The sequence below is a fragment of the Myotis daubentonii genome, chromosome X (genome assembly GCF_963259705.1).
Source record: "Myotis daubentonii chromosome X, mMyoDau2.1, whole genome shotgun sequence".
NCBI classification, from domain to species: Eukaryota; Metazoa; Chordata; class Mammalia; order Chiroptera; family Vespertilionidae; genus Myotis; species Myotis daubentonii.
Window position 1 is genome coordinate 11258176 of NC_081861.1, and position 21795 is coordinate 11279970.

Below are 21795 nucleotides of genomic sequence, written 5' to 3' on the forward strand. Positions count from 1 at the left end.
GACATGCACGGACCTTGCCCAGGGAGAGCATGGGTTCTGGGCCCTGGCTCTCTACCCTCCTTGTTTGCCAACCCTGTGACAAGCACAGGTTACCTAACAGGCTGGCCTGAGTTTCCTCATCTGTAAAATGGAGTTGGTGTTGCCAGGAGGCTGGACCACACCTAGGGCCCAGCACCTAGCAGATAGGCAGAGAATGTCAGCTATGATGATGGCTGCCGTTGTTTTGAGCTCTGCACTAACCAGATGCTTGGCATGTACTCTTCTTGTTGTGGCCTCCAAGCCCTACATGGCTGCCTCTGCCCCACTACTCCCATCCCTCCTCCCAGCTCCCTGGGCTCCAGCCACGTGGCCTCAAACACTCCAAGCATGTTCCTGCCTCTACTGGGCTGAATGGGGCTCTCCCTAAAGCTCTGCGCATGTCCTAATCCCTGGACCCTGTGAACGTGACTTTCTTTAGAAAAAGGGTCTCTGCAGATAGAATCACATTAAAGATCTTGTGATGCAGTCTTTGGGGATTACCTGGGTGGCTCCCAAATCCACTAACTTTTCCTCTTCAAAGAGATAGATGAGGAAAAGACACAGAGACAGGGCAGAAGGCCACATGAAGACAGAGGTAGAGACTGGAGGAATGTGACTGAAAGCCATGGGTCCCCTGGAACCACCAGAAGCTGCTAATGCCCGGCCAGCGTGGTTCAGTGGTTGAGCTTCGACCTATGAATCAGAAGGTCATGGTTTGATTCCCGGTCAGGGCACATGCCTGGGTTGTGGGCTAGATGCCCAGTGTGGGGCGTGCAGGAGGCAGCCGATCAATGATTCTCTCTCATCATTGATGTTTCTATCTATCTCTCCCTCTCAGAAATCAATAAAAATATATTTTTTAAAAAATAATGAAGGACCCTCCCCTAGAGCCTCCAAAGGGAGCATGGCCCTGCCAACACCTTGATTTTGGACTTCCAGCCCCTAGAGCACTGAGAGACTAAGTATCTGTTGTTTTAAGACACCCAGTTTGTGGTGCTTGTTATGGCAGCCCCAGGAACTCAACACACTGCCTCAGGACCTTTGCACTGGCTGTATCCTCCTTCTGGACTGCTCTGTTCCAGACATGCACCCCAATCAGGTCTCTGCTCAATTGTCCCCACCTCTGAGACCCTCTCTGACCACTGCTTCACCCCGTCCACCACTCCCTTGTTGTATTTTTGCTCCCTGCACGTAGCACTCCTGTCCCTAGAAAGAAGGCTGGCTCAGCACTGGGCCCAGCTCCAGCCCAGGGCCAGCCCAGAGCTCTGCCCCAGTGGGGATTTGTTGACTGAAAACATGAAGGCTCTTTTCATCTTTATCACAAGGAAGAAAACTGAGGCGCCTGGCATCTGACCAAAGAAAGCACTACTGGCCCTGCTCCCAGGTCTCCCCAGCTCTCAGGAGAGTGATCAGCTGAGAACCTAGACGGGGGTCAAAGCTTTTGTAGTTCCCAAGGCAGGATTTCGCAGCATTTTTCTTTTGTGAAATCCTTAAAGCTACGATGATGCGATTTGATCTTTGGATGCACCAACATTTGCAAGGAATCATCCCCAAATGGGCAAAGTTGGGAAAATGGGAAAGCCAGTTGGATTCCCTCTAGTTTGTGGGGAGGGGAGGCAGAGTTGCCTGGAGTGGAAACAGCTGCGGTGCTGAGGTTCCCTGGACCAGGGCGAGGATCTGTGGCCTCTTAGTGGGGGGGGCTTTGGACATCTCCTTTCCATCTCTGAGCTCCAGTTTCCTCACTTGTAAACAGGGGTCAGGATAGTAACCACTTCCGACCCTGAGAACATGCACATAAGTATGCAGAGTGCCGGCAGGTGGGGAAGGAGAGCGAATAAGGTTGACCTTCTTTCCTCTTGCTGGCATAGCGCCACCCAGCCTCTGAGGTTTTAGGCATAAAGAGCTGAGGTCCACGGGTAGGAAGCAAGGTGTCAGTATGGCTGGACTCCCTCCGGAGGCTCTAGGGGAGGATCATTCCTCACCTCCTCCAGCATCTGGTGGCCACAGACATTCCTTGGCTTGTGGCCACATCCCTCCAACCTCTGCCTCCATCTCCACACAACCATTTCCTCCCTGTCCTCTCTTATAAGGATACCAGACATATTGGATGAAGGGCCCAGCCTACTCCAGGATGATCTCATCTTAACTATTTACATCTGCAAAGATCCTATTTCCAAGATCTTGAGATGCGGGCACAAAGTATTGGGGGTTAGGACTTCAAAATATCTTTTTTGGGGGGGAGGCAGAGGTGCATAATTCAATCCATAATACCATGCAATACCCATTCCAACCTTCTTCTCTGGGGATAAGACTCCAATTTTGTTCAGTGCCTCAGTGGGCTTAGCTTCAGTGACAGGTTATGACAGTCTTGTCCTCTGCGTTCCTAGCCTTTCTTACAGGTAAAGGTGGCCATCTGACCCAGTTCTGGCTGATACTTAAGTGAAAGTCTGCTGGGCAAGCTTCTGGGATTCTGTTGCTTTCTTGATAAACGGGGACAGATACACTTGCCCTTGCCCCTTGCTTCTGTCCTTGGATGCATATGTGATGACTGGAGCTTTGGCAACCATTTTGTGATCAAGAGGCAAAACTAAGCTGGTTAGGGAGATGCCAGTGGTCTCTCTAACCAGTGCCAGCAAGCTACCTCCAGCTTTCTTATGTGAGAAAATTAAACATTACTTTATCCACCATAGTCAGATTTTCTATTACTTGTGGCCACTTTCCTAATACTCTGTTTGTTGATTCCTCCATTCTATCCCCACAACCCGAGGAGATAACCAAGGTCTCTTCCACCCAAGTGTGCAAGCACTGCACAGCTATCCTTCTCCTGAACCCCGCTTTCCTTTTTCCTCCTTTGTCCTTCTCTCCTCACTCCTTCTCTGCCTACCCGGCTTGCTCTCCGTCTACCTCCTTTCACCTTGTTCCCACTAACTATCCAGAATATGGAAGGAAAGTACATTATATATTATGTGAGGAATATTCTGGAAAAAATACAAACAATTATTTTAATCGCTACTTCCTTATTTCAGTTTGATTTTATTTTTTTGTTAGAAATCTTTGCCGGAAAAAAATTTTAAAAAATATTTTTATTGACTTGAGAGATATTTAGATTTTTGTTCCACATATTTATGCATTCATTGCTTGATTCTTGTATGTGCCCTGACTGGGGATTGGACCCTCAACCTTGGCATATTGGGACAATGCTCTGACCAACTGAGCTACCCTGCCAGGGCAAGACAAAAGTTTTTTAAAATTTTTGGAACAGTGATACGTTTTCAGAACAATGAACAAGGGCATCATAGCAACAAATACATGCTCCTGATTGTGAATGGAGGCAAGACATAGGTCTCAGTTGCCCTCACATCCCAGTATGCAGTTAAATGTGCAGCATGTCTCTGGGGAACCAGGACAGCAGGGCAACCAAGGATGATCAAAGCAATAAGATCAAAATCAATAACTGACCCAGAAACTCCCCTCCCAGGCACATGTATACCCAAGAGAAGTGATAACATATGTCCACACAGACAATGGTACACAAACGTTCGTTCATAGTAGCTTTATTAGTCATGGCCAATACCCGGAAACAACACAAATACTGTGGTCCGTGCACACAATGGAATGATACTCGGCAATGAAAACGAAGGACTGACTGCTACAACAACCGGGATGCACTTCAAAATCATTACGCAGAGCAAAAGGGGCCAGACAAGAAAGAGTGCATACAGCAGGGTTCCATTTACATAGAACTGCAGAAAATACCAACTAATGAACAGTGACAGAAAGTAGACCAGTGGTTGTGGAGTGGGGGTGAGGGCAGGGAGGGACAAAAAGCTAGCTTATCCAGTAGAATCAATGGGATGACCTTATCCTGGGGGGAGCCAACTCCTCTCCTCTTCTCTTCTCTTCTCTTCTCTTCTCTTCTCTTCTCTTCTCTTCTCTTTTCTTTCTCCCTCCTTCTTTCCTCCCTCCCCCCTTTCTCTCTCTCTCTCTCCCTTCCTTCCTTCCTTCCTTCCTTCCTTCCTTCCTTCCTTCCTTCCTTCCTTCCTTTCTTCCTTCCTCCCTCCCTCCCTCCCTCCCTCCCTCCCTCCCTCATTCCCTCCCTCCCTCCCTCCTTTCCTTCCTCCCTTCCTCCCCCCATCTCTGTCTCTCTCTCTCTCCCTCCCACCCTTCTGTCTTTCCTATTCTCATCCGAGGGTATTTTTCCCCATTGATTTTTAGAGGGATTGAAAGGGAGGGGGACAGACACAGAGAGAGAAACATCAATGTGAGAGATGCATTGACCCATTGCCTCCCACACCCACCAGAATTGAACCCGTGACCCTTCCATCCGTGGGCCGATGCTCTATCCACAGAGCCAAACCGGCTAGGTTGCAGCTCTTCTTTATTAAAAGCTGGTTACTGACTGGCCTGTAAGAGCAAAACTGTTCACTTACAAAAGCATTCTTCCCGATTCCCACCACGTGAGAGCTGTTGCCCCAATGCCAGTCAGGCCGTGGTTGAAGGAGACTGGAGCCCAAGCACAGGGCTCTGGCCACTGTCCCCGGCAATGCGTGGGGACTGGGTTCTTGAATCCTAGCAAAGATTGTCTGCATCTCAGAAAAAACATATTTCCCAATGACCTCTCCATGGACTCCAGACACTGTTCCTAATCCTTCTTTTTCTACTGGAAAACCCAAATGTTGCACAAACTTTCAACTGCCTCTAGGCAATGCTGGGGCTGACTGTGGTCTAGAACCTGAGTTCAATGTGCTGAGGGGGTGATATTCATTCCACAAGCACTTACTGTTAGGTTTGATCGAGCAATTGAAATGATACCCCTCCCCCGGGAACTGGCTTTCCAGGTCATTTCACTAAGGACAGTCCCTTTGCTGAGACCACATTTCACTTGCGGTGACCACATCCCATTCTCTCCCCTCCGGGTATGCATAAAGAAGTCTCCGCACAGGAAAAAGCCCGCCCAAAGTCCTTTATAAGCCGCTGACTCCTGTCACGGGGGCTGGAGCCATCCAGGCTAAGCCACCTGGTGTGCGGATGATCAAATCAATTTGCGTTGTGCGTTCCTCCTTCAGCGATCTAACATTTACTAAGTGCCAAGCCCAGTGCTAGAGCACAAAAATGAATGTGACACGCAGAGCAGAGGCCAATCAAAGGACAAGGGGATATGGATGCAGCGAAGGAGGCTATGAGATAAGAGCATGTTACAAGCACTTTCCAGAAGTCAAAGATGTGTAAAATCCTTTAAATAAATCTCTATAAAACACCTACACCTACACCTACACCTACACCTACGCCTACATCTACATCTACATCTACATCTACATCTACACCTATTCCTATATTTCTCACTTTTGGAGTCGTCCTCGCGATTGCATCTCCAAACAGCATGTTCAGAAGGAATCTGGACTTCCAGGTCTTCCCACACTCTCCTGATGGGTCTTTGACCCTCCCCTGTCTAGCAGGGAACGCGCATGCTCCTTGGAGGCCCGGAGAGGGACTCCAGCATATCCACCACCTGCCTGCCCTCAGGCGCTCTGTGTGACAGACAAGAGCCCCTGAGAGTGAAGGGGGCTGGAAGGAGGTGGCAAGCGAACCGGGAAACTGGGCCGAGAGCACCAAGGGGCATAACTCCTGGGCCCAGCTCCGGGGACAGCATAGGTGGCACAGGACAGAGCCTGCCAGCAGCTGCCTCCCTGGCCAGTGCGAGCTTTCTCCTTGAGAACCTCACCTGGCCTGCAGTAAAGTGCCATTTGCAGGGTCTGCCCTGTTTCCACAGGGCTGTGGGGGAGGAGGGAGAAGAGTAGCCAGGCTTGCCGCCACACTGACCGTGTGCCAGGCCTCGGGGAGGCGTGGCGGGGGGGGGGAGGGTGAGACCCTTTCTCCTGTCTGAGTACTTCTCAGAGGGCTGGGGGTGGGGTGGGATTCTTATTTCAGGAGTGATTCCCTGACACTCTCATATGGCAGAAATCTCAACCTTCAACTTACATTGTCCTGAACGCAAAAACATTCAAAGCAACCGAGCCTCCAATATTTTCAGAAATGTCCTATAAAGACAGATCTAATGAGAGAACCACGGCTGGGTACCCTCTGTGCAAATTCCTAACCCGTCTGGCTTTCCTCCTGATGCATACAAACCACAAGGGGTGCGGCTTGGGTACGGGGAGTGGGGGCAGCTTTAGGCACTGAGGGTGGGAAGGAGGGACAGAGAAGCCAGGGTGGCCTTTGCTGGCGGGCTCTGGGCGGGGGAAGGGAGGGCAGAAAAGCAGCAGATAGGGCAAACTTGGGGGGCTGGTGGGCAGGGAGGAGACCAAAGGTAGCCAGGCAGCCGGTGGCAAATGTTGCCATGCTGCCATGTCTTGCCTGGAGCCTGCTGCTTCGAGGGACTAGTGCAAAAAGGCTACTCTCTGGGGGAGGAGAAGCTGAGAGTCCCTGGGCCTCATCCTCTCCACAGGGCCCCGGCCCTTCACCCACAAGAGCCCCCCCCCCCCACCTCCCAAGCTCTGAGCTCTGAGAAGATGGGGCCTGGCGCTGCTCCTCTGAGAAGCAGCAGCTGGGGACAGCTGTGGAAGGCTGCAGTCTTCAGGCACAAAGACAAATGGCCTGGAAAAAGAACGGGTCAGCACCGTAGCAGGGTGTCCTGTGCCTTCCCACGGAGCCCAGGCTAACAATGCAGGCGTGAGCAGTGTGTGAGAGCATTTGTCTGAGTCCATTTGCAGACCATTTCTTGATGAATTTGGGGGGATGTCACAGTCGAGCCACAGCCTACTTACAGAGCTCACGAGTTTTAATGTCCTCAAGGGCCTTCCATCTATAAGCTCTTCAAGGATTAAAGTGCTTTTCGTGTCTTCTACCTGGAAACACTAACAAGTCTTGGGGTGCAGTGAATGACTCGATGAGAGAAAATAGACTACTCTACTGAATGAATTCAAGGTGCCTGCGCCCTGGGGGTGGCCCCATCCACAGGTGTCCTCCTGCAGCATGAAGTCCCGATGGGTGTGCAAGGGCCCTTTCAGCAGCTCACATCCGCTCCACACACACGCACTCCTGTGCACACTCATGGCACCCTGTCATCAGCCCAGGGCTCAGGCTGCATTATCAATGACAGAATGGAGGGGAGCAGGACGCTCAGCCCTCCCGAGACAACCCTGTCACATGGCACTGTGGGTAGCCTTGCATTCAGAGTCTGTCCCCTGTTTCTCATCTTCAGGGTGGGGCTCTGCAGGGGCACTTTTGAGGGCCAAGGAGACTGGCTCTTTTTCATTGTCGCTGTCCTCCGAAGTCTTCTTTCCATGGCGAGTTTTCTGCAACTTTCCCTTCAAGGCCTTGTCACATTTGTCACACTCGCCACATGTGCAAGGCTTCTCCTCGCTCTTGCTGCAGGCCTTCCGGCATTCGTGCGCCTGTCGGTGCTCCAGGAGGTCTAAGCTGCTCCGGAACACCTTCTTGCAGTCTTGACACTTGTGGGGCCTCTCTTCCCTGTGAACCGCCTGGTGCTTGAAGAGGTTGGATCGTCTGCCGAAGGTCTTCCCACAGTCGCTGCATTCGTAGGGCTTCTCACCACTGTGTACCCGACGATGCTGACTGAGGCCCGAGCGCCCCCGGAAGGCCTTTCCACACTCCTTGCACTGGAATGACTTTTCCCTGCTGTGGATGCGCTGGTGATGAATGAGCTGGGAGATGCCCTTGAAAGCTTTTGGACACTTGCTGCACTTGTAGGGCTTCTCGCCACTGTGGGTTCGCTGGTGCTCAATGAGGTTAGAGCTCCTGCTGAAGGACTTCCCGCACTCATTGCACTCATAGGGCCGCTCGCCGCTGTGGATGCGCTCATGCTCCAGGAGGGCGAAGCTGCGCCGGAAGAGTTTCCCACACTCTGAGCACTTGAAGGGCTTCTCGCCGCTGTGGATAATTTGGTGCTTGATGAGGTTGGAGCTGCGCGTAAAGGTCTTCCCGCACTCATTGCATTCGAAGGGCTTCTCGCCGCTGTGGATGCGTTGGTGCTCCAGGAGGGCGAAGCTGCGTCGAAAGAGTTTCCCACACTCTGAGCACTCGTAGGGCTTCTCGCCACTGTGGATGATGCGGTGTTTGATGAGGTTGGAGCTCCGGCTGAAGGATTTCCCACACTGCTGACACAGGTACCGCTTCTCTGCGCCTTTGGAACTCTGTGGCCTTGACACTGAAACCTGCCTGACGCTGTGGTTGCTTCTCTGCACTGGCTCTCTTCCAGCCCCCGAGGAACTGCCTTGGCCTTTCTCCCTGTGATGGTCACCCCTGCTGGAACCTGTCTCTGGAGAATGAACATGTTTCTGTGTCTGCTCAGGTGTCTCCTCCAGCAGCCTGGCTCCCTGGCCCTTGCTGCCACCTGCGCATTCTTTTGGACAATGTTTCTTCTTGGAACTCAATGCCTTGCTCTTGATCCTTTCATCTGTAAAGACAGAGGGCACCAACCGGTGTTGCTCCCTCCCTGGATCTCTATTGAGGGTTTTTTCTTCACCCTCACCCTCATGCCAAGGCTGAGAAGAGATGAACCAAGAGATGGACTTGGGCAGAGAGACAGGAAAGTGAGAAGGGAGGAAATGGGGTGAGACAGCAGGAGGTGCTCCCTTCATCTGGTGCCTCCATAGTGGGGGACTCCTTGGGGCATTTAAATCTGCCACAAAAGAGAGTTCCCCACCCAAAGTGACTGTGCCACCCTCCACTGGCCGCTGCTCTATGCAAATGTCTCAGGCAAGCTGGCCGACCACCTTTTACTCACCTGCCTGTGTTCCTACGGCAGCCCTTGTCCGGCTGTCTGTTACCCAGGGCCATTCCCCTCGCTCCAGCAGGGAGACCAGGTGAGGCTTGGAGGATGAAAATCCTGTGCACGGAAATGAAGTGAATCAGTGTCTTCAGGAACAGAGAACAAAGAACTCTCCAAAAAGTGCCACTGGAAGGGTCCAGAGAAAGGGCAGAGTCCCACTCACGAAGCAAGGGCCTCTAAGTCTACAGGGGCCAGGCAGGCACAGGGGATCTATAGTAGATGGCAATTTGGGCGACGAGGATAAAGATGTTATTATTTGGCCTCGTGGAGAGCAGCAGGCTTGTGGGAGCCTCTGTGTGTGTGGATACCCCGAGGCATAGCCAAAGGGCTAGAGCAGGGATCCACCGGGGTCAAGGCCTGAGGGAGTATCAGGAAGTGAACAGAGCCAAGGGGCTGCCTGCACCCCTTTTGCCCTTTGAATCACCATCAGACAGAGCAGATGTCTCAGTTCCTTATGCCAAACTCAGCTGAGGATTCCTGAACTCCCCTGGGAAGCCCAGATCTTCCTGGGAAGGGTCAGAAAGAACCCAGGGGAAGAAGCTAGTCTCCCTTGGTGCGGGCAAATCACAGAGGTGAAATCTGTTGACTCTAAAAGAAAAATTGGAGCAAGGGGGTCCACTGCAGCCCCAAAGGCAGCGGGATGCAGCAGGGGAGTATGCCCCAGCTCCCACCCCAGCGTCTACATGCCTTGGCCTGGGCCTCCATGTCCTGGGCCCTCTGTGGCTTGATGCTGCTAAATTCTAACAAGAAACAAATGTGAAATGCAACCTTGGTAAAAGTGAATTAAGTCTCCAGTAGGGCATAGGGTAATTTGCACCATCTTTTGGGTAGAAGAAGTTTCGTTAACCAGAGTTTATATGCAAAATAAGTTTGATGAGGGAGGGCACACATTAACCCAAAACATTCACAGGTCCAAACCATTGAGCTAAAAACTGCCCTGTTGAGACAAAAAGCTGGGCTGCAATGGATTATGGATCTGATGGGGAAATGCATTTATTTTTGGCCTTACAGTAACCAACCAGCAAAGAAACTCAAAAATAAACTGAGTTCAGCCCGGCTGGCATGGCTTAGTGTTTGAGCATCGACCCATGAACCAGGAGGTTATGGTTCGATTCTCTATCAGGGCACATGCCCGGGTTGCAGGCTCAATCCCCAGTGTGGGGCATGCAGGAGGCAGCTGATCAATAATTCTCTCTCATCATTGATGTTTCTATCTCCCTCTTCCGCTCCCTTCCTTTCTGAAATCAATAAAAATATGTTAAAAAAAGAAAGAAAGAAAGAAAGAAAGAAAGAAAGAAAGAAAGAAAGAAAGAAAGAAAGAAAGAAAGAAAGGGAGTTTAGAGACAAAGCAGGAGGCACTGGGTATGTGGGGTCCTTACCCAGTGACACTAAATGGCGGTAGTTCTCCAGCATCACTTGCTTGTAGAGGATCCTTTGTTTGAGATCCAGAAGCTTCCATTCTGTCTTGCTGAAGTGCACGGACACGTCCTCAAAAGATACTGGCACCTAAAACAAGCCATTCCTGTGACTGCAGGGAAATTCACCCTCTTGGGGCCCAGGATGAGGTGGGAGCAACTAAAGATGGGATAAGGGCGGTACTGGGGAGTGCAGCAGCCGGGGGAGGCTCGGAGTTGCAACAGTTGTGAGGCTGGGACACGAGGAGGTGGCAGGTGGAGACCGTGAAGGGGAGATGCTGGGGCGAGGGGCAGCCCGCAGCTGGGAGACCCACTCACCTTGGCTCTGGTCGTTAGGAGAATGGCTGCCATGGCAGAGGCAGGGAGAAGCTAAGGGAAGTAGAAAGAGGTAGGTGTGAGAGGAGGCCCACCCTACTCCAGTACAGCCCATCCATTCCAGCCCCTGGGGACAAGATTTCAACATATCTTTTCAGGGGACACGATTCAACCCATAACACTTAACCAAACTGAGCTTCTGTCCCCTCTCCTCACCTGCACAGTGGGCCACAGACACGGATTTACTCCTCCCTCTGGCCAGCAGCCCAAACTAGGCTTTCAAGGGAGTGTTTCTTTTTAAAAATATAATTTTAGTGATTTCAGAGAGGAGGGGAGAGATAGAAACATCAATGATGAGAAAGATTCACTGATGGGCTGCCTCCTGTATGTCCCCCACTGGGGATCAAGCCCCCAACCCGGGCGTGCGGCCTAACCGAGAATCGAACCCAGATCTCCTGGTTCATAGGTTGATGCTCAACCACTGAGCCATGCCAGCCGGGCTCTTCTTTCCTTTATTTTTCTCATTTCTTTCTTCTCTTGGCCCTTTTCTCATGTGGGCAGTACCCCTGACCCCAACTTTCCAGCAATCCCTAGAAGCTCTGCCGCCAACCCCCTTTCCCCTTAGGTCAGGGTTCTGAAAAAAAAAATCTCTAAACATACCGCCTCCACCTGCAAACAAACTTTCTCTCAAGGGGAAGAGAAAGACCAGGCTGGTGAGCTGCACAATGAAGGGACCCACGATTGCGGGGGGGGGGGGGGGAAGGGGTGGGGGGAGGGGTGCTTTCTGAAGAAGTAACTTTTAGGCCAAAAGATGAAGGTTGGAGTAAGGAGAACAGCAGATCAAGGGCATGGCCCATATCCAGCCTTCAGATAGGCCTGAGTTCAGCGTTCATGGTGCTGAAAACTGGCTGGCAGTGGTGGTGGTGGTGGTGGGGAGTTTGCAGAACGTGAGGCCATGCTGGGGCCTCCCCCATCCTCCCCTCTCCCCCTTCCCCCCTCACCCCCGGGGGACAGGAAGGAGCCCGGGCTCACATTAAGGGCAGGAAAAGCGTGTCACTGACAAAGTGGATGGAACCAGATTTCTTTCTCCACATCAGTTCTCAAAGCCAGAAGAAGAAAGTTTGCTCTAAGGATGTTGTTTCCACCCAACTGGAGACTGAAAGGTGGAAGTCCTGGGCGGAGTAGCGGAGGAACAAGGCTGTGGGTGGTGGGTGGGTGGGCCTGAGCCTGGAGTGTTTCTTATGCTGCTGTGGGCGAGCACAGCGTGTTTGTGCAACAAGAGAGAGGGCAAAGGGACAGGGTCACCAGAGCATTGAAATTGGCCCAAAGTCCCTTATCACCTGTGATACATTGTCAATCAACACTGGCCCGGAATAAATAAACTCATATGTCTTATGAAGAAGTTTCTATGAATCAGAGAGACAGAATCCCTTAAGGTCGAGTGGATGCTAAAAACCATTAGATGGCCCTAGCTGGTTTGGCTCAGTGGATAGAGCATTGTCCTGCGGACTGAAGGGTCCCGGGGTCGATTCCAGTCAAGGGCAAGTACCTCGGTTACAAGCTCCTCCCAGGCGCCGGGCAGGAGGCAACCAATCCATGTGTTTCTCTCACTTGGATGTTTCTCTCTGTCTTTCCCTCTCTCTTCCGCTCTCCCTAAAAAAATCAATGGAAAAATATCTTCAGATGAGGCTTAACAAACAAAAAAAGAGATACACATTGAAGCATTTTGGGAGAAAATGGCCTGTAAACTTACTTTCAAATGCTGGGAAGGAAATAGAATGGAAGGAAAGGGAAGAGCAAACTAGCAAATAAGAGGAGCTGGAGGGTACTGCCTGGGCTTCATTACACCAGTCTCTCTACTTGTCGGTTTGCTCGATGGTGTTCAAAATTAAAAGGGAAAATAGTTTGATGGTTCCTCAATAAATAAACAGTTATCGCATGACCCAGCAATTCCACTCCTGGACATATACTCAAAAGAACTGCAAACAGGTGTGCAAATAAAAGCCTGTACATGAATGTTCCTAGCAGCGTGATTCACCAGAGCGGCAACAGGTAGAAACAACCCAATATCCACCGTCTGACGAATGTTAACGGATGAAACAAATGTGGTCGTACCCACAATGGAATATTACTTGGCCATAAAGAGGAATGAGATGCCGATACATGCTACAATGCGGGCGAACCTTGGAGACATTATGCTCAGTGACAAAAGCCAGACACACAATAGGCCACAGATGGTATGATTCCATTTATATGATGTAATACAAAATTTCACAAGAGCTGTCTTGCCCTAGTTTGGAACTTATGACTGAAAACCCCCTTTTCTCTGCTCTTCATGGGCAGTTTGTTGAGCTCCCATCCCAGCTACCTCCCTCATCATGGGGCCCTCTCTCTGGGGCCACTAAACATGTCCTCACCCCCTTATTGGGCTCCCACACTCAGGGGTCAGTATGAGAAAACTAGGGACAGCCCCTATGCCCAGAGGGACCCCGTGGAAACTAGCATGCTACCCCGATGCACCCGCATGTGGCAGCCTCCTCTCCTTTGAGTTGTAAGAAAGAGTTCTGCCTTTCATCTCTCTAGGTGTCACTGTCTTGTGACCTGCCATCAAAAAATAATCTTATCTTTAAAAATATGACATGGCCTTGGTAGGTGTGGCCCACTTGGGTGAGCAGCATCCTGTGCTCGGAAGGGTTGCCGGTTTGATTCCAGGTCAGGGCACATGCCCAGGTTCCAGGATCAATTCCTAGTCTGGGTGCATAGTGGAGGCAGCTGATTGATGTTTCTCTCTCTCTCTCTAAAAAACAAAAATCAATAAAAAGATATTTTTTGAAAACTAACATATGACATGTGCAGAATAGGAAAATCCAGAGTCAGAGAGCAGATCGGTGGGCATGAGGTGTGCGGGTGTGTGTGTGGGGGTGGGGGTGGGGAGGAGCGGTGTGTGTGTGTGTGTGTGTGTGTGTGTGTGTGACTGCTTTGTGGGTATAGGGTTTTCTCCATGGGTGATGAAAATGTTCTGGAACAAGACAGCGGTGATGGTTGCACAACATTGTTAATGTACTTAATGCCGCTGAATTACTCGCTTTAGAATGGTCAATTTTGTTTTATGCAAATCTCATCTCAATAAAAAAGGGGGGTCAAGAGGTGTGGCTGTCGAGTAATCATGCTGATGTCCACACGTCACATTTCATTCTGACACCCCGTCAGTCACTGGGGGGACATAACGAGCTATAAAGGTGTATGGTGGAGACTAGTGGGAACATCCGGGCTTTCCAGACCAGCAGCACATTATTTTGAAGAACAGCACTTGCTTCTTTTCTCTCTCCCACGGCTGTAACGCCAGGTCATGGTCCATCTTGGAAAACAGAAAAGTCTAAAGGAAGAGGCGATATCTACGGTCTCCTGCTCCAAGACATACTGGGGTCCAAGCCCCCAGTGGAGAAACAGCCATTGAGCTGTGACCGCCTGAGAGAAACAGCATGACAGGCTCACCTGTAGATGGAGACCAACATTCAAGTTCAACACCACAAGGCGCACTGGGAGGTGCCAGCCACGATGAGTGGTCACATGCAACAGTGTCTATGTTTGAGACCTAGACCCCCAAAGTCAGCACACTTCCAAATCCTGGAAGGAAAGACACGCCAAGCCCTTTCCTCACAGACTATAATTCCAAGTAACCCTCCAGGTGGGAATGGGATGACACTCCCTAGCACGTGCATAAGGAACAATCTAGAAGGAGCCTGTGGAGCTGGAGAGCAGCTTCTCCTAAGACCCTTTGACCTTGGGCCACCAGAATAGAGGAGAAACTGAAAGATGATTCTGGACCCCGAAGCTCAGCTTTCCTGAAACCTGGCACTGGGATGCAGGGGAGGGTCCATCGGACAGCAGTGCCCTGGGCCAGAAGCCAGGAAGGCCCTGCCAGCCTCCTCCTGGGCTGGTTTGCCCCCAAGAAGGGGGCAGACTCCCACCCCTTCACTGATCCTGGCAGAGGAAAAGCTGAGAATGAGGAGCCACCTGCTCACCCCGAGGGGGGAGGGGAGGAGTGCAGGGGGCGAAGTGAAGCTGGCTCCAAAGCCCAAAGCGGGAGGGGTGGCCAGTGGGCTTGGGTGCTGATGCCTTTGGAAGACCACGAGATGGGGCTATTTCCCCAGAAAAAGAAAACAGAAAACAAACAAACAACTGGAAAGGCAGTCAGCAGTCCCACCACTCAGGCTGGATCAGGAACTGGGCGGGGGTGGGGGGAGGAGGGGTCATCCACAAGGGAGGACACCCGGGACACTGCACCCGGTCTTCTTCCATACTGGTGGGACTTCCTCTGGGGTCTAGTGATTCAAGACCCAACAGCCTTCCCTTGGCCCCAGCAGCCTTCCCTGAAGCGCACATCACCTGCCACCCACCTGGTGGAAAATCTGGAAGACCCAGAGCCTGGGAAGGCCAGCCTCAGTCCAGGGCCCAGGTCTAGGCTGAAAGCTGCCATAGGTCAGCCCAGGGGCCTCCAGGCGGCCTGGCCCAGCAACGCCCTCTGAGGAACAACCGTGCAACTGGTGTCTCCAGGCCCTGGCCTCAGGGGTAGAGGCTGGGCTGGACATAAAGAGAGCCACCTCCTAGTGAGGTTCTGCCCTTCCCTGCTTAGCACCCTCCCTGAAGTGCCTGTCTCACTCAGAGTAAACCCACGGCCCTTCCTGACCTCTCTCCCCCCTCCTCCCACATCCTTGCTTCCCCCTGCTTCAGTCACAGTGGCCCCTGAACTCTTCTTCCTACTCACCAGGACACTCCTGCCTCAGGGCCTTTGCACTGGCTGTTCCCTCTGCCTGGTAGGCTCGCTCATTTCCTTTAAGTTTTTCAGAAATGTTGCCTTTTAACCACACTACTTAAACATGCAATCCCACACCTCCCCTCCCTTCCTCTGCTCTATTTTTTCCCTTGGCACTTCCCACCATTTAGCATACTTTATTATTCTTCATTTGAAACCATTACCTTTCATTGTCTGTGCCCTGCCACTAAAACTGGACCCACTGAGCAGGGAGGGAGTTGAAGCAAATTCGCTCCCAGATGTACCCCCAATGCCCGCAGCAACCTGGCCCACAATGGGAGCTCGGAGGGGATTTGTGAGAACTGGCCCTGCAGGGCAGCCCTGCACAATTCCCCGCACAGTCCCAGCTGTTCAGTTCGGTCCCTCTCCTGCCCTTGAGGGCCTCGACCCTGCCCTGAGCTTCCTCTTCTTAAGCCTTCCGGGGCGGGGGGCGCTTCACCGCCATCCCCCCACACCACCAAAGGGCACAACCCCCAGCCCTGTGCCTGTGGACGCTTCGCCGGGTGCCCCCGGCAGGAGTGCTGCGACCAGGGTCGCTGTGCCAGCCTGCACGGTGCTCCCACATGAAGAGGCGAACAGTCCAAACTTACCAGGCGGCTGGGCGACGGGATGCGCTCTTGCCGGCCCCCGGATCGGTGGCGGACCGCAGTCAGTGGACACACACTGGGAAACCCGGCTGCCTTTCTGGGGCGCCCAGGAAGGGGGTAGCCCCGAGGGCCGGCCGCCAGCTCTCAGAGCTCGCCGCTTCCCAGGGCGTCCCGACGGCCGCTGCTGCCGCTGCTGCAGCAGCAGCTCCCTCACCCCCTCGCCACTTGCGGAGATGGGGCCCCGCCCCTACCTGGCGCCCCAGCAGGACCAAAGCCGAGGCCGCCGCCTCCGAGAAGCCCTCCGGGGGCAGCCCCCAGGAGGCGGCGGGGCTCCGGGAAGGTTTTGGGCCTCGTCCTCTGTCACCGCTCGGGAGGTGCGTTCTGCACTGCCGTCGTCAGTCTGTCTGTCCATCCAGCACCAACGTTCGGGCACGGAGCGGGTTGGGCGGGGGCGGTGGCGGCGTGGGAAAAGGGGGGGCACGGAGCATGCGCGGCGCGGCAGGAGGGCGGCCCGGCCAGCGCCCGCCCCGGCGCGCCCCGCCGGGGTTCTGTCTTGGCTCCCGGCGGACCCTGGAGCACTTCTGCTCAGAGTCCGGGTCCGGATGCTTCTAGGGCTCTGGTCTCAGTGTTCGATCCACCACACCCCCCGAAGGGGACAGGAGGGGCAACATGGGCTTTACGTCCATCCAGTTATCAACCCCTCCATCTGGGATCTACCGACCCTCCCCCCCCTCGCCCTTGTAGGGCAGCTAGCAGCAGAGAGACCAAACCACTTGAGCCAGGAGGGCAGAGATGAGAAAGTGAGGGGCAGCGAGAGGGTTTGGGGGAGGGCCGTGTGCAGGCAGGTGGAGGGCTGAGAGAGGATGAGAGCAGGGAGTGAAGAGCTGCTGGATTCAACTTCTTTCCCTCAGGTCCCCCATGTGACCCGCAAGCCTTCAAGCTGGTCTGCAGAGTAGGCATTTGGGTGCCTATTTACCCACGTGGCAGAACCAGGACTGAAATCCAGGGCTGACTGGGGACACGTGCTGTCTTGGCAATGATGAGTTTCCGAAAAGTTGGGAATCTGAAAAAGGCTGTCAGAGAAAAGCAGCCAGGAAAACCAGGCACTCTGCATGGTCCGCCCCTCCCCCAGCCCCAGGCCACTGGGAACTGAGCAGGAGCTGGGCTCCTCTCTGCTTCTCATTACAAAACAAGGAGAACCTGGGCCTCAGGGAGAAGCCCTCAGCAGCCCCCTCGCTTAGGGGGAGACCCGAGACACCCACTTAGAGTGCTTCTAGCTGTGGGGAGCAGGGCTCGGGGCATTTCCCTGGAGCAGAGGCAGGGAGACCACTTGTGGCCCTTGTCTGTGGACCCTGCTGCCCAGTCTTGTCCTCTCACTGGGGCGGGGGGTGTGGGGGCGCTGGCTGGGCAGGCGTGAGCCTGAGCTCTCAAAATGTAGTGGGGAGAATGGTGGCCCCTCAAAAGATATGTGTGCACCCTAACTTCCAAAACCTGTGAATGTGACCTTTTTCAGAAAAAGGGTCTTTGTGATGAAGTTAAGAATCTTGAGATGAAGTCATGCTGGGATATCCAGGTGGGCCCTAAATACAATGACAAATGTCTTAAAAAGAGACAGAAGAGCCTGGCAGGTGTGGCTCAGTGGTTGAGCGCTGACCTATGAACCAGGAGGTCATGGTTCCATTCTCGATCAGGGCACATGCCTGGGTTTCGGGCTTGATCCCCAGTGGGGGGCATGCAGGAGGCAACCCATCAATGATTCTCATCATTGATGTTTCTCTCTCTCCCTCTCCCTTCCTCTCTGAAATCAATAAGAATATATTTTAAAAAATAGAAGAGACAGAAGAAAGACATAGACACGGAAGAAAGCCATGTGAGACCTCTTCTAGAGCCATTGGAGGTAGCGCAGCTCTGCTGACACCTTAATTTTGGGTTTCTGGCTTCCAGAGCCGTGAGGAAATAAATTCCTGTTGTTTTAAGCTATCTGGTTTTTGGTAATTTATTGCAGCAGTCCGAGAAAACTCATACAAGAGGGAATGGGCTGAGCTCAGATCCCTTGCAAGCTAATTTCTAGAAAGGGGCTGGGCCTTTGCACACACATCAGCTGGTAGTAATTGGATGTGTGCTGGGAGCGACCTTGGGTGAGGCAGCTCCTTTGGCCTTGGGCAATTCCTAGACAGCATTGGCATCCAAGCTTTACCAAAGGAGGGGAGTGAGAGCAGGCCGGGAGGGGGGCTCCGGGAGTGTACTCCACATCCACTGCAGTGGGAGTGACCTTGTGCTCTGAATATGTAGTTGTAATAGGGCTATAAAAATAAAGGCGGGGAGACAATGCACAATTGTCTTAACCGTTTGGGAGTTACCCTATGGCTGGTGGGAACATTACTACAGTCAGCCAAAGTGATAGACTAATGAAGAAATACTGATAAACCCACAATTGGATAGGGAAAGAAATTTCCCTACTGGATTGTTTTCAATATTTTGTTAAAAAAAAAGAATTTCAAACACATGCCCAGCCAGCCTAGACAGAGTAATACAACGAAAGTCTGTGGACACACCAGTCAGCTGCTATCCACACAGGGCCATCTCTCCCCGTCCACCTCCCTTTATTGTGGCCGGATGCTCAGGACCTTCTTTGAGAGAATTGGCCTCATCGCTGCAGGCAGGAACGGCTCCCTGAGGACAGCGAGCCCAGATTCAGCCACTCTGCAGCAGGTACGCTGGACCCCAGTGGAGAAGGGGCCTGGATAAGGGGTCTGGGGCAAGGAAGCCCCTTGCTCAGGAGGGAAGCATCTGAGCCAAGTCCTTTTTTGGCTCCTCTTAGTCCATTCTGTTAACGTTGGTGTTTCTTAATAGTATGAATGTTAGAGGCTTCATACTACTTAGTGAAACATACATCAATCGAAATGATCCATTCTGAGAAACTGAGAGGAAAAAAGATTTAAGAAAAACCAACAGAACAGAACGTCGGTGAGTTGTGGGACAATATAAAAAGGTCTGATACGTGTATTGGGGATCCCAGGAGAAAAAAACAACACTAATAATCTCGCTGACATAAATAAATATTACATATCTACCACTCTAGTCTACATACTTAAATCCAAGAGTCACCACTGGTAAACAATGTCCGTCCGGAGAATGATTAGCTCGTGATCACACCGCATCTCCAGCGGTAACTGACTCTGTTGTCGATGGTGTGATTTTCTGCAGCAGTTTTAACTGGTGCGGGCTTATGTTCGAGCCTGCTCTAAGCCGGGCCCTAGCTGTGTGCATTTGGTTGATCTCGATGACTGGTGAATGCAGGCATCTACTAGACCTATTCAATATAAACTTAAAATTACAGTAATACATATAGGAAACTTTTTTGTGATATTAAACTTTTCATAAATACTTAATTTTCATTACACAAACGTGTCTGCATAAGTAAAAACAGATAAACTAATTTGTCAAATTTTTAACATGCATTCAGAAAACCTACTTTATTATATAATGAACTTTCAGCTTTAATGGACACCCCTTCGCCTGAATTAATCCATTATATGGAGGTTTTACTGTATTTTATTATAGCTGCCTATATGGACTAAGACAATAAAAGGATAAATCTAAATTTAACCATATAAAAATTACACTCTGTTAATGGGTCATGAACTCCAATTAAAAGGTACAGATTGTCAGCATGAGGAAAAGGGCAAATATTTTGCTGTCTACAAGAGATGCAATTTAAAAATAAAGACTCAGATGAGTTGATAGTAAGAGGATCCAAAATTATATACCATGCAAAAAGTAAGCATAAGACCGTGGAAATGGCTACATTAATACTAAGCAAAACAAATTTAAAGAAAAGGACTATTAAAGTAATGGGGGGGGGGGAGGCGAAGGCAGGATTCCCAGTTGGGGATCCACTATAAAAGGTAATAATGACATATGTATTAATCAGGAACACATCGAGTTTATAAATGTATTTGTGCTTTATAACAATAAGCTTAAAATATATAAAACAAAAGTTGGAGACAACTAGACAAGAAGTCCGTAAAAATATGTCTTATGACATTTTCAACCACAGTAGAAAACAAACTATGAAGAAAAATTTCCCCATTTGCCACAACGGGCTCTCCATTTGCAAGTTTACTCCGCCAGCTTCTCCATCTTGTTCGTACGTAGGCCATTTTGTCCATGGAGGGCCAATGGGTGTACTTGTTGTTTTCAGAATTTCAAGACTTGGTATATCAAGCTTCATTCTCCCCCTTCCCCGCCCCCCGCCCCCCGCCGATATGTTACTGTTACATATCTGTAACATATTGCCCCCATCACGTGCTTTTTCGGATCCAATCAGTTGCCCTGAATCCAAACACCTAGAACTTTCTGGGAAGCTCTCGAGATCTTAAGACGGGAGAACTTGGGAGACGCCGCCCCTTGGCTCCTGGCTGCCCAGGAGAGGTGAGCTCTCCAGCTCCTGAGTCGTCCACAGAGAGTAAGGCCCCCGGGGCAGGGAGTTGGGGGGGGGGGGCTCGAGCCGAAACTGGGGTTGGGCCCCTGGATAAGGGGGTCAGAGAGGAGGGCTAACACGTCGGGGTACATAGGAGCAGGAACCAGGAGCGGCCCGAGGGGGGCTGACGGCAGGATTCCCAGTAGGGGGTCCACAGGGTGGGTGCCGCCGGCTTGCTAGGCGGGTAGATGGCGGCGCTCTGGCGTGGGGAGGCGGTGAGTGGAGGCGGGTAGATGGCGGCGCTCTGGCGTGGGGAGGCGGTGAGTGGAGGCGGGTAGATGGCGGCGCTCTGGCGTGGGGAGGCGGTGAGTGGTGTTAATGGCTAAGCGGACCGAGCGGTTGGAGGAGGGGTTGTGGAAGGAAGGCCTCCCCAGTGCTGGAGTGGGGGGCAATGACTGTGCTTTGAGGACTACGGAGTGGAGCGGCGGGGGGCCGGCGTTGGGGCCTCTACCAAAGAAGGCCTGCTGGCTGCGGATGGGTGGGTGTGGGGCAGGCAGGCTGGCTCCTGGTGCCCCGACGTGAGGGGAAGATTAAAGCTTACTGTGGGGGTGAAGAGAGGGCTAGTGGCCAAGGTGGGGCAATCAGGGGGACCCTCGCGAGGGGGGGGGGGGGCTTCCGCGCTGCGTGTGAGAGGGGCGGAAGGGAGAACACGGGCCGCCAGACTAGGAGGGCTGCTCCTGCCCCCGGTGTAGAGAGCAGCCATGGGCGGGCTTCCAGCTCCAACGGATCTGACCGGTGGGGGGTGGGGGGAGGGGGCGCGCGCTCCAGGCTTCAGCGCTGCGAGGCGGGGGGCGGGGAGGGAGGGGCTTGCTGGTGAAGGAAGGCTAGACGGGATCGCTTAGAGTCCTAGCAGATGTAGGTACGGATGTCGTGAACTCAGATGGCGCCCTGCTTCTGGGACCACAGGAGAGGAGGACTGGCTGCCGGTGTGGAAAACACGGGAGGGGACGGGGACCAATGTGAGGGCTGGGGCGGGGAGGGCTCCCGGTTGTGAGGAGGCCAGAGAGGAAGGCTAACGTCTAAGAAACTGGGGGCGCTTTGCTAAAGGCGAGCGCCATCACCCGGCTCGGGGCAGGGCACAGCGCGGGAGGGCGCTTCGCAGGGCGGCAGACAGTGGCGCCCCCTGCGTCCAGAGGGAATGGGCTGCAAGATAGAGCCACTGGCTGAGGGTGGGAGAGGAGCCCCCTGGCTGGTGGGGAGCAGGTGATCTGGTGGAGGCGGTTGGATATTGAAAATGGACTTGGCAGTGGGGGTGGGGTGGGAGGAGGGAAGCGGTTCGGTGTGGATCGCTACAGTTGGAATCTAAAAGACCACGAGGGGATTGCAGTGTCGACAGGGGCTAGGCCTTGGCTTCCACCAAAAATGTAGAT

The 21795-nt window shown here is 52.4% G+C and overlaps 1 protein-coding gene across 1 annotated transcript; it reads right to left on the minus strand.

Annotated features, from left to right (window-relative positions):
- Positions 1 to 4166: 4166 nt before the first annotated feature.
- Positions 4167 to 16364, minus strand: ZFP92 (ZFP92 zinc finger protein). Its single transcript, XM_059679173.1, has 5 exons — positions 15946 to 16364; positions 10543 to 10593; positions 10189 to 10315; positions 8765 to 8866; positions 4167 to 8434 (listed from the first exon to the last, which is right to left on the minus strand). The coding sequence occupies exons 2-5, from the start codon at positions 10573 to 10575 to the stop codon at positions 7161 to 7163; spliced, it is 1536 nt and encodes a 511-aa protein (XP_059535156.1). The 5' UTR covers positions 10576 to 10593; positions 15946 to 16364; the 3' UTR covers positions 4167 to 7160.
- Between the last annotated feature and the right edge of the window lie 5431 nt (positions 16365 to 21795).

What these genes read in the sequence shown, in the direction of transcription:
- ZFP92 (XM_059679173.1), bottom strand. Translation starts at nt 10,575, where the DNA reads ATGGCAGCCATTCTCCTAACGACCAGAGCCAAG. An exon ending in TCCTAACGACCAGAGCCAAG is followed by an intron (nt 10,316 to 10,542) that starts GTGAGTGGGTCT and finishes GGCTTGTTTTAG; the next exon opens with GTGCCAGTATCTTTTGAGGA. An exon ending in CCGCCATTTAGTGTCACTGG is followed by an intron (nt 8,867 to 10,188) that starts GTAAGGACCCCA and finishes TTCCGTGCACAG; the next exon opens with GATTTTCATCCTCCAAGCCT.